Source organism: Orycteropus afer, unplaced genomic scaffold (genome assembly GCF_000298275.1).
Source record: "Orycteropus afer afer isolate SDZICR_OR568_19922 unplaced genomic scaffold, OryAfe1.0 scaffold00028, whole genome shotgun sequence".
Taxonomy (NCBI): domain Eukaryota; kingdom Metazoa; phylum Chordata; class Mammalia; order Tubulidentata; family Orycteropodidae; genus Orycteropus; species Orycteropus afer.
Genome location: NW_006921615.1, coordinates 15677339 through 15690038, shown reverse-complemented (window position 1 = coordinate 15690038; position 12700 = coordinate 15677339). Strand labels below are relative to the sequence as shown.

The 12700-nt window shown below is 40.2% G+C and overlaps 1 protein-coding gene across 1 annotated transcript in view; it reads right to left on the bottom strand.

The window, feature by feature from the left end:
- ITIH5 (inter-alpha-trypsin inhibitor heavy chain 5) overlaps nucleotides 1–12700 on the bottom strand; it is a 138450-nt gene that overhangs the window by 10436 nt on the left and 115314 nt on the right. The window contains exons 9-11 of the mRNA XM_007935476.1: nucleotides 10415–10974; nucleotides 6866–6919; nucleotides 4144–4260 (exon numbers count right to left, since the gene is read on the bottom strand). Of these exons, the coding sequence (XP_007933667.1) occupies nucleotides 4144–4260; nucleotides 6866–6919; nucleotides 10415–10974 (731 nt within the window). The remainder of the gene's footprint in view (nucleotides 1–4143; nucleotides 4261–6865; nucleotides 6920–10414; nucleotides 10975–12700) is intronic.

The following is a 12700-nucleotide window of genomic DNA, read 5'->3' as shown; positions in this document are numbered from 1 at the left end:
TTGGGTTTCCAAGACAATAAATATTTATGGAAGTAGATTGTCCAGTCTTGCTTCTATGGAGTGGTTGGTGGGTTTAAATAGCCAACCTTCAGGTTAGCAGTCAAATGCCTTAGGCACTATGCCATCAGAGCTCCTTAAAACCAAACAATAGCTTAGCTTAACTTTCAAAAACAGGGCTGCCTTGAGTATTATGCACAGCAACTGAAAAAGATTAGAAAGAAACCTTAAGAGGGTGCCACTTTATGTTAATGAGGGAGGAGCAACTCAGAAAAGGAGGGTGAGAATTGTTGTACAAATCAAAGAGTGTAATCAATTGTACATGCAGAACTTGTTGAATTGGTATGTGTTTTGCTGTATATTCGCAACAAAAACATTTTAAAAATTAAGAAAAAAAAATTAAAAACTTAAGGTTTGCAAAAGACACTTTTAAGAGAATAAAAGGCAAGCCATTGACTGGGAGAAAATACTTGCAAAACACTCATTCGATAAAGGACTTGTGTCCAAGATATGCAAAGAACTCCTCAAACTCAACAATAAGAAAACAAAATAAACAACCCAGTTACAAAATGGGCAAAAGATCTGAACAGAAATCTCACTAAAGAAGATACACAGGTGAAAAATAAGCATGTGAAAAAAATGCTCATCATCAAGTCATTGTTGTATTGTTAGCTGTCGTAAGTCGGCCACTCTTGCTAACCCCATGAACAATGGGGGAAAAAAAAACAACACCACTGCTCAGTCCTGTGCCATCTCCATCCATGATGGATTGTGAATCAGACTGCTGTGATGCATAGTTTTCATTGGTTGATTTTTGGAAGTAGACTGTTAGTCTTTTCTCCCTAGTCTATCTTAGTATAGAGGCTCTGCTGTAACCTGTTCACTATAATAGCAACACACAAGCCTCCACTGCTAGGTGAGTGATTACTGTGCATGAGATGCACTGGCTGGGAGTCAAACCTAAGTCTGTCATATGTAAGGTCAGAATTCTACTACTGAACTATCAATACCACATGTCAATACCAGTTGCCATCAAGTTGATTCCAACTCATGGTGACTCCACGTGTGTCAGAATAGAACTGTGCTCCATAGAGTTTGCAATGGCTGATCTTTTGGGAGTACATCACCAGGCCTTTCTTCCAAGGCACCTCTGGGTGGATTTGAACCACCAATCTTTTGTTTAGCAGCTGAATGTGTTATCCCTTTGCACCACCCAGGGACTGCCGTATGTCATTAGGAAATTGCAAATCAGAACAACAATGATATACCACCACACACCTATTTAGAATGGCTAAATCCAAAACAATGACAACACCAAATGCTGACAAGGATGTGGAGCAATAGGAGCACTCTTTCACTGCTGGTGGGAAGGCAAATGGTACAGTCTACTTTAGAAGACAGTTTGGCAGTTTCTTCTAAAGCTAAACATAGGCTTACCATTCAATCCAGTGACCACAATCCTAGATATTTACACAAATTTACACAAATGAAAACACATATAAAAACTGCACATAAATGTCTATAGCAGCTTTACTCATAATTTCCAAAAACTGGAAGTAATCAAGCTGTCCCTTAAATAGGCTAATGGATAAGTAAACTGCGGTACATCCATACAGTGAAGTATTCTTCATCATAAAAAGAAATAAGCTATCAAGCTATGAGAAGACATGGAGGAACCTTCTTGACTGCTAACCAGGAGGCTGGCAGTTCAAACCCACCAGCCACTCCTCGGAAGGAAGGTTGGGCAATCCTACTTCCGTAGTGATAACTGCCTCGGAAACCCAAGGAGGGGTAGCTAGGAGTCGGGGTGGGGCCGACTCGATGGCAAATAACAACAACAAGTGAAGGAAGCCATTCTGAAAAAGCTACATATTGTATGGTTCCAACTATATGACATTCTTGGAAAGTCAAAACTACATGGACAGTGGAAAGATCAGTGGCTACCAGGGGTACAGGGGGAAGGAGGGAGGGATAAATAGGTGGAGCACAGGGTATTATAAAGGCAGTGAAACTGTAATGATGTAATGATACTGTAATAATGGACACATGATATTATGCATTTGTCAAATCCATAGAACAGCTCTGGTGGCATAGTGTCCTAAGGCATTTGACTGCTAACCAGAAGGCTGGCAGTTCAAACCCACCAGCCATTTCTCAGAGGGAAGACTGGGCAATCTACTTCCATAGAGATACTGCCTCGGAAACCCAAGGAGGGGTCGCTATGAGTCGCAACCAACTCCATGGCAGTGAGTTTGGTTTTTGGTTTGATATGTACAACACACAAAGTGAACCCTCATGTAAACTATGAACTTTAGTGAATAATAATATACCAGTGTTGATTCATCAATTGTAACAAATGAGCCAAATGAATGCAAAATGATAGAGGAGAAATAATGTGCGTGGGGGAGGAATATATGGGAATTCTTTGCACAATTTTTCTATCAACCTAAAACTGCTCTGAAAAATAGTCTATTATAAAAATAAAACAAAACCTACAAGTTCTTCAAATTACTAAGGATGCATTCTTGGACAAGTCACTTTAAAAAACTGAGTTTTAATTTCCTCCTGTAAAACAGGGGATATAACACCTGCTGTGACCATCATAGCAGATAATATATGTGTAAGGTGAGAAGTGCAATCAAACACAACTCTATTCTTTTCCACTCGTTATCATCAACACAACTACAGCTTCTCTTGACTCTGGCAAGGCCTGTGAGTCAGACCCCAGCATAGACTTCCATGCTGTCCAGTTGAAGAGCAAACAGAGGTAAGTCTACATGAGATGCTGGAGATTGAACTAGGTGATGCATGCTACATGTGTTTTGTTCTCAAAGAGGCAATTTGCAATAATACAATATCACTAGTGGCTAAAGCACTTGACTGCTAACCAGAAGGCTGGCGGTTCAAACCCACCAGCCACTCCTCGGAAGGAAGGTTGGGCAATCCTACTTCCGTAGTGATACTGCCTCGGAAACCCAAGGAGGGGTCGCTATGAGTCGGGGTCGACTCGACGGCACATAACAACAACAACAACAATATAATTAGCTCTTATTTTCTCTGCTTTGGGGATAATTTTCCCAATAAATCTTGACTAGCAACTTCTTAGGCATTCCAGAGGAAAATTGCCTTCCCTGGGGCAAGGGGTCAGGCGAAGAGGAGAAATTACAACCCAGGCAAGGCCCAGGCTCTTCAGCCTTAAGGGTCTAAGCACCTTCTGTCTGAGTTTCCCATCGGGCACAGGGAGCTGAATAAGAAACCATGTGAACAGCTTCTAAGAGAGTGGTATATAGTTAGGGCCCTACCTCACACCTCACACCTTTGAAATTAGAAATAAGTAGGATTTAGCTCTGAAGCTAGAAAGCTTGGTAAAAGAACAATGGGGGGAAAAAAACTCTGGGATCAAACACTAAATAATTGTATCACACATGTTGCTGTGGGACCCTCTGTAACCTAATCTTCAAGAAGCTCATTTTCTCAGAACTGAGAAATGCCAGAACGTTCACTCCAAAGCTTGTCCTCACAAGTTGTATGGCTGTCCACATGGCCATCACTGAGGCACTGTCACCTCCATTTAACCTGATAAGTGTTCTATATACTAATTTCTATAGATTCAAGAGGTTCAGAACCTATTTTACATGTATGTTCATTGCACACTGCACACACAGCTGTGTAATTAACATCTGGGGTTTGTATCTAAATCATCAATGAACTGAGACTCTGGAGGTTAGAACTCTAGCATTTCTCCACGATTATAGCTTTTAAAAACAGAAAGGTATGATAATAAGTTTACATGGTACTTGAATATTTATAAAACAACTTCATATCCATTATTTAACTTGATCTTTATCTTGGCCCTGTGAGATAGGCAGAACAAGTACCATTAACTCCATTTCACAAGGGTGACAACTGAAGCTTATGAATTGTGTGTCCAAGGTCATACAACTAATTAAGTCAAAGAGCAGGATTCCAATGCATGTCTGTCTGATGCCAAGCCCAGAACACAGCTGCTTCTTTTAATTAATCAACAACAACACTCACTGAGGATGTCCGTGGTGCCCCTTATACAAATGGACATTCATCTTAAGAACAGAGGGGAAGTACACATGCCCTTGCCTTGTGCCCAGATGCCTGGGGGACAGAACTTACCAGAGTCCCTGTGATCAGAGACCAGCCTTAGAATGTCTCCAGGTTCTCCATCAATGTTAAAGCAGACAGTGAGCTGGCTCAAGGCAAAATCCACAACAAAATGGGGATCTCCATCCACTGTGAGAGCAGGGAAACAAGAGAGAACAAGAAAAGACATTTCCTAGTACCTTCCACATGTAAGCTCTGTTTTATATTTTGTCATGCATTGAATTACTTAATTATGACAACAATATTGTAAGGATGATATCCTCAATTTATAAAAGAGGGAGATGATTGGGAGGTGAAGTGACTCACAAAGTCATTCAGTTAGTACATGGTAAGGCGAATATTTGAATGAAGGCCCTCTAAATTCAAATATAATTCTCCTGTCACCATACTTCAGTTAGCTATATAGATTACTAAGCCTTACTAGATAACAAGGGCATGAAAGTAAAGAGAGTTATTGTCACAAGCCCTCAGCTATTACTGAATATGTATACATTCTTCAATTTCCTACATAAATTCCTCCATATCATTTAACTTTCTCCCTTGATTGCAAAGTAAAGGAAGTTGAATGAGGCTCCTTCCTCTCCTATGATGAATGCTATGGTCTTTCTTCTCCTAGGAAGCCACAGCCTATCTCAGAAATATTCATAGCATCAGCTGTGTGCCATCCTTGTATGACAACAGGAACAACCCAGCCCAATTTACGGTTAAGCACTTGGCTGCTAATTAAAAGGTCGATGGTTCGAACCCATGAGCAGCTCCATGGGAGATCTTCTGGTGATCTCCTCCTGCAAAGATTATAGCCCAGGAAACTTGATAGGGTAGTTCTACTCTGTCACATGGAGTCACCATGAGTCGGAATTAACTCAAGAGCACATAACAGTAACAACAAATGAAGCCTAAAGAGTCCACAGGATCAGAGGACACGGAGCTTCTGTGAAGGGTGATGAAAAATCGAGGAAAAACTAATGGTGATGGTTGAACAACATAATGAACATACCTAATGTCACTGAACTGTATGTGTGAAGATTGAAGAAATGGCAAATATTTTGTTAGCTATGTATTTACTACAATAGGGGGAAAAAAACAAGTACACAGCAGGTTAGGAGGTCAGCAGTGCAGTCTGTGATGAGGGTAGGAATCCTGCCTTCAGGTCATACTAACTTTATTTCTCCTACTTTTTGTCACAGATGAGACCACAAAGTTCAACTGGCCTCTGTTCCTTGCCCATTCTCCCCATTTGCACCACTGTTAAAGGTGAACAGCCTTGCCTTATACTGTACAGACAAAATACTTCCCAAGAATCAACATCAATCCTCTTTTCTTACAAGATTAGAGATTTCATTTCTAATTCCCATACCAAACACAATATGCAACTGGATGCCTCTCCACTTTGTGCATATGTGTAACCCCTTGCTGTCAAGTTGATTCTGACTCATGGTGACTCTCTGTGTTACACAGTAAAACTGCTTCATAGGGTTTTCTTGGCTGTAATCTTATGGAAGCAGATTGCCAGGCCTTTCTTCTGTTGTGCAATCAGGGTTTGATCTGCCAACATTTAGGAAAGCAGCTAAGTACAAACTGCTTGCATGACTCAGGGACCTATGTGTACACAAATGTGTATGGTGGGAGAGTAGGAGGAGTTCAGTCTTTTCAATCTGCAAATTAATGTCCTCAGTGTAATTGCTAGAAATCTCCTTCTGCCCCAGCATCACTCATGAGGACCTTGGAGAGAATTTGCCTGATCTCATTATAAAGTGCTTCAAGTACCCTGTGAAAGGCAACACACACAGAAATGCACGGTGTTGGTCTTTTGCAGATGGGGAAAAAAGTGATACCCATAGAGATAAAAGTTCACATTCATATTTTTGGCTTTCTTTAAGTATGAATACACTATCTGACCATTCTCTCAGAGTTTTCTATGTGCTTATAGCACATCATTTCTACTCAAATCTTCCAAATCCCCTTACTGGAAAAGATTCTGCTGGCTCTGAGAAAGGGGGAGGAGTCTGAAAGTCAATACATCCATACACCATCCAAGAAGAAGGTTTTCTTACATTCCATAAAAGATGGGTGTGCTTAAAGGAAGAACATCTGTCCACTGGGGGCTGTACTTCTATCCCCATGGCTAATCTCTAGGATGTTGTCCCTGGCTTTATGAACTTGTATGCACAGCAAAGAAAGGCAATAATAAAAACTTACAAAGGAAGATGTGCACATTTTAAGAATAAAACCCAACCATTGTGTTGTTATTACAACTGGATTTTTATTATAATCCCAGGAAGCTGGCAAAAGGAAATTTTATGAGTTTTTCTTTTTCTTTAGCTCTTCTTCCCCTCTAAAGACAAGGATTAAGAAAAAAAGAGAAAAAAAATCCAAGCCTGCATGTCACAGATATTTATAACACCAAGGATAGGAGTATGTGTATACATCAGCTCTCTAAAACAAATGTCTTTTAAACTTAGTAATTATCAAAATGTGCTTCTGTTATCCATCTATTCTTCTATCAGTGCCATCACCAGGCCCCTTTGGGACTGAGTTACCTCCACAGTGTTTATACAAGGGTTTTATGATGGTCCTGGTTCTTAGCATCTGCCTTAAACTGTTGGCCTGGACTAAATAAATAAGGCCCTGAGGCCTTGTTCTCTGAGCTGCTATCTTCAGGGAATTCCTGGCTGCCCACTTTCTATTCAAATCTTACTCTCAATTTAGGCACAATTGCATTCTTTTTCATTACCTGATGTTTTTGAGATTTTAATTCTTGGATTGTATGGTCTCTTGAGAGCCGGTCCTAGAAAGGAGAAAGAAGAGAACAACCACTGTTATTTGTTAAAGAAGATGAGTGAGAGGTATGGAAAGAATGGAGTTAAGATGAGTAAAATATAATTTTCAGATCCACTGTAGCAATCTAAAGGATAAAAATAAATCTGAGAAACATCATGCATCTTAAAGGGGGAGCGTGGCCTCACAAGCTGCAAGTGAGGCATCAAACATGGAGGCGTAAATATTTCATTCTTTCATACATTTTCTGTGATTTCTGAGCATATGACAAAGAAAATTATTCTATCATATTAAAGATAAATTTATAATCCAGTGTCTATAGATATGTATAAGCCTAATTCATAAAGCACAAGGCAAAAATATAAACATCGGGTTAAAGAGTAGCCTAGAAGTAAATTCATTACCATAAATTTTACATTTTACTTCAAGTTGTTTGTAGTTACAAAATTGTGCTCCTCTTCACTGATGTTTGCCCCTCATAGAAATTCAAGATCAAAAATACCTAAATAGTTTTTAAGTCTCCCCTTCCCGACGCAGGTCCCTGGCCCATATGACATTGGCAGAACGCAGACAGACCACTTTGTCTGAACCTTAGCCATGAACCTTAGTGAGTGAAAGCTGCCATAGACACTCAAAACAAACAAACAAAAAAATTGGTTTTTAAATTTTAAAAATCATTAGAATTTAAAAAACAAGGGGAGAGGAGATCGTTCTCAAGACTAACTCATACATCAGGAAAATCTTATTTCAAAAGGCTCCTTTAAGAAATTAGTTGGTTATTTTTTTCATTTGTATTCTTGGCCCTCTGAGTATCATTTGTGTTTGATCTCTCCTGAAGCTATTATAAACATGTTATTCAACAACTTCTTTTTCCTGGTTGTGGCAGCAATTTTGCTAGTGTGAACTAATAGCATCAAGCAATTTGCTTTTAATGAGAAGTAGAATTGCACTAATTTTGCCAAGAAAAACTCCTAAATGGAATTCTAAATGGGCAACTTATCATTTTAACCTCAATATCAGGGTCTCACGTCTTCAATACATTTCTAGAACTACACTCTTTTTCAGGAAGGGGGATCCAACATTTGTAGAGCACTCAGTATGTGCCAAGGACTTGACACATTTAATACTAGCAACAGCCCTCTAGGGAAACTATTATTATCCCCATTTTACAGATGAGGAAATGAAAGCTCAGAGATATTTAGGAACTTGGTCCAGGCCTCAGATAGTGAGAGTAGGGTCAGTGAATGGAACCTCTGTCTAGATCCAAACTTCATGTTCTCTCTACCATACTCAAGTACTTCTCAGAGTTTAGAGTACAAGGAATAAACCCACTGTTGTTGGGTCAATTCCAACACATAGCGACCCTGTAGCACTGAGTAGAAGTACCCAACAGTGTTTCTGAGGCTATAAATCTTTATGGAAGCAGACTGCCACATCTTTCTTCCATGCGAGCCCTAGGGGTTCAAACCACTGACATTTCAGTTAGCAGCCAAACACTTAACCACTGCACCACCAGGGCTCCTATCAAGTACAAGGAATAAGGAAGATGACTGTTGGGTGCCTAGTAAGGTCTGGATTAATGTTAGTTCCCTCTCCTTAGGAGATGTAAACTTGACTAAACCCAAAACCCACTGTGATTGAGTTTCTTCTGACTCATAGTCATAAGTGACCTTATAGGGCAGGGTATAACTGCTCCACAGGATTTCTAAGACTGTAATTCTCTACAGAAGCAGACTACCTGATCTTTCTCCTGCAGAGTGGCTGAGGGTTTGAACCACCTACCTTTTGATTAGTAGCCCAATGCTTAACCACTGTGCCACCAGCATTCCTTCTGTATACTTGCCCAAAAGAAACCCAATCAAATCCACTGCCATTAAGCCCATTCTGACTAATAGCAACCCTTTCAGACAGAGTAGAACAGCCCCATAGGATTTCCAAGGCTGTAAATCCTTACAGAGGCAGAATGCCTCATCTTTTTCCCACAGAGTGCCTGGTGGGTTTGAACCACCTACATTTTGGTTGGCAGCCCATTGCTTTAACCACTTTACCACAAGAGCTCCTTGTAAACTTGACAGGATTCTCAGACAAAAAAGGATTACAAATGAAAAAAAAAAAAAAGGGCATTTGAAAACAAGTAGCCCTAGGACATGATGGACCTCAAGACCAGAAGAACTAGATGGTGCCTGGCTACCAATGCTAACCATTTGGGAAGGGATCAAAACTAGGGATCTTGGATAGAGAGGGAAGAAAAACATGGAACAAAATCCAAAAACACAATAATGACCAGAATTACTGGTCGGATGGAGTCTGGTGGGACCCCCAAGACTACGGCCCTGGGATACACTTCAGGACTGGGATAAAACTCACTCCCAAGGGCTGGCTCTCAGCTCAGTAATAAGTAAGACATACACTCAGACCACTCAGGGCAATGCACCTACCTACTAAACAGAAATACATCCCTAGGAGCAATCGGCCAAGGGGCACAAGAGGGCAACATTCACACAAAGGAAAAGCAGGACACACAGGAGTGCATAACTAAGAAGGGCACAAGGAGGAGGGATGGTTACTGGGAAGGGAGAGTAGGAGAGTGGGTTAGGGTTGGGGATGGTAATTGGGGAATGAAACCAAATGTACACAAAATGTTGAACGCAAAACCAATTCTGCTCTGTAAATTTGCACCTAAAGCACTATAAGGAAAAAAAAAAAAAAAAAGCAAGTTCTTTTCCACAGCAAATATTACCAAGAATAAAATCCTTTGCTTTGGTTTCACCACTGGTCCTTTCTCTTGTTCTTGTCCCTACTGACTCCCTACAATAAAATGGCTCCAAGACTGACAATGACTGTTTCTGTCTCAGTGCTGAGAATGGATATGTAAAGAGTAGTGTCTCAAGAATCCAGATCTTGATTCCTCACATGTGTTCTCAAGAAAATAAAATCAAGCACACACATAAAATGATTATACTGAAGTACTTAAAAATAAAATATAGAAAGGCATATAAAAATGAGCTTTTATTTGTTCATCTGGTGACTCTGAAAATGGCTGGCTTGTAGTAGGAACTCAATTTATTGATGATTTACTAATGGACTGACTTCACTAGGCAACATTTCTGAGCCAAATGTCACCTTTTATCATTTCTCTACTGTGATCCACAGTTTATAACAATACAACAATCTAATACACCCTTTGAAGACCATAAGCTGCCTTTAGAATTATTATTTATAAAAATTATAATAATATATAATAATAAAGTACATAAAACAAAAATATTAATACTATTTTATAATTATAGTCTAGAAAACAATAAAGAATATTACTTTACAATAATATAAACATTATTTTATAGTTATAGAAAAAAATAATAACTAAAACATCAATAAAATTATTTTATAGTAATACAAAATAAAACAGACTATTGATGAGGTAACCCTGGCCTTCAAAGGAATTTGAATTGACATCTTTAGGTCTAATGTCCCTCCCTTTTTGCCTTCACTGGAGTCTTGTTACCTGGTTGCATGTTGGTTCCTCGCAAGCTCTGCATCACTGTTTCAGGACCTATTGCAGCAGACATACCATAGCTGTCCTCTGGTCTCTCTGTCTGAGTCACTGATTTCTTCAACTTCATGGAGGTGAATGGGGTGAGGAAGTGATAATTCACTGCCAGAGTCCCGACCTTCTGCTTCAGCTGTTCCTTCTCCTGCTCATTGTCACTCTGCAGCCAGGAACTCATCAGCTCCTTCACGGTGAGATAGCTCCAGAGACGCTCAATGTGATTGGAGTCCTCTTTGCTATCACTGTTGGACCTGGAGCTTCCTGTGACATCATTCCCTACCTTCTGGGGCTCCACAGGTACATCCTTCTTCAGTATGACAAATTTCTTACTGTTGCTGGCTGTGACTTCCACATGCAATTGATCCATCTTCCTGTCTACCAGCTTCCCAGCAATGATGATTTCTGAGCCATTGAAGTAGTTGGGGAAGAGCGTTTTGGTGACATGCTCCACTAAGCTGGGTGGGTAATCAATGCGGATATCAGAGAGGAGAGGAGTCCTGATCTCATCGTAGAACCTGGAAAGGAAGACCAGAGAGAGATAATCAAGGCCCTTCCCTGGCAACGAGGTCCTAAAAGAAACTATGGACTCTCAGAGGCATGGATTTAATCTTATAAACTTTCAAGTCCAACATTCTACCCCACACAACAGTTCTGAAAAGAAGTCATTCAGCAGTAGCTTGAACAGCCCTGGTGAAAGAGAATTCACTGTGTGACAAGGTTTCCTAGTCTCTTTTTCAACTGCTCCAATGATGAGGAACATCCTAATAGTAGATCAAAATCTTAATTCCTGAAATTTCCACTCATTGGTCTCAGTTTTGCCTCAGAAGCATAACAGAAGTGGTCTTATTCATCTCAACATGGCATCCATTCAACTTTTAAAACAACTGCTATGTATTCCTTAAAGTCTTCTTTTATGTAGCCTAATCATCCCCCAGCTTCATTAACTAGTCTTTGTATGACTACACTTTGTATGACCCTAATCACTCTTGGTAAATTTTCTTTGTAAACAACCAAGTTTCTCAAAGGAGCACTGGTGGCACAGTGGTTAAGTGCTTGGTTGCAAATGGAAAGGTCAGCAATTCCAACCTACCAGCTTACCCAGGGGAAAAAGATGTGACAATTGGCTTCTATAAAGGTTACAGCCTTGGGAACTCTATGGAGGCAGTTGTACTCTGTCCTACAGCATTGCTGTCAGTCAGAATCAACTCAATGGCAACAGGTTTGTTGGTTGGTTGGTTGGTTAAATTTCTCAAATATCTTTATATTTTTCTTAGACCAAGAACATATCTCAGATGACTTAAGAACTCTGATCATGACTTTAATATGATGTTTTTCTGAAATGCAGCACTTACTTGTATTACATTTCTCTTTGTTATGCTGCATGGTTCTTCTTGCTGAGTAAGGAGAAGCTTAAACCTCTCTTTCAAAGACCTAGAAAGCATAGACTGTGGAGTTAAAACTTCTACTTCACCACTTCCTTGCTGTGTGTCTTGGGGCATAGGACTAAACCTCTATGAAGTTCATTCAGTTCCGTCAGTTATAAAATGGGGATATTGACAATAACCACTTTGGAAGACTACTAGTTATCCCACCAAATCCACTTTACCCTTTTTTTGATAATAATGCAGTTTTAACTTAGTATGTATCTATCCAGTTAGAAACATTTTCCAGCCTCCATTGCAGTCAAATGTGGTCATGTGACTTATGTTCTCACCAGTGGAAAACGAGTAGACATGATATGTGCAACTTCTACAACACTTGCTTAAAAGAATATGTCTTGCCCTGGCTTGCTGTTCTTTCCCCCTTCCATTGGGCTGGATGACAGAAGTAACACTGACCCAATTTCAACCTTGCAGTTGCTGACAGTACTCTAAGGGGTGCACAGCAATAAAATGGAAGGAAAGTTCCCGTAAGATGGTGGACTAGGCAGAAGGACTGCACAGACCCTCTTCAACAAAGAAAAGGAAAACCAATTAACACAGACACAGATGATAATCTGGGACCCCTGAGCCTTGAAGGGAATGATACAAAAGTGGACTAAACACCAACTAGCAGAAGAATTTGCATGAAAATACCAAAAAAGGAGACATACGGAGCTGCGGTCTGACAGTGAACTGAGCGACCCTGACAGTACAGGCGGCTTGGAGATTCCTGACTGGTGGTAGGACCTAAGAATTAACCTAAAAATCACCCTGATAGCCAGGGACTGCACGGATTGTGCACGGTGGCTGGGGAACAAAC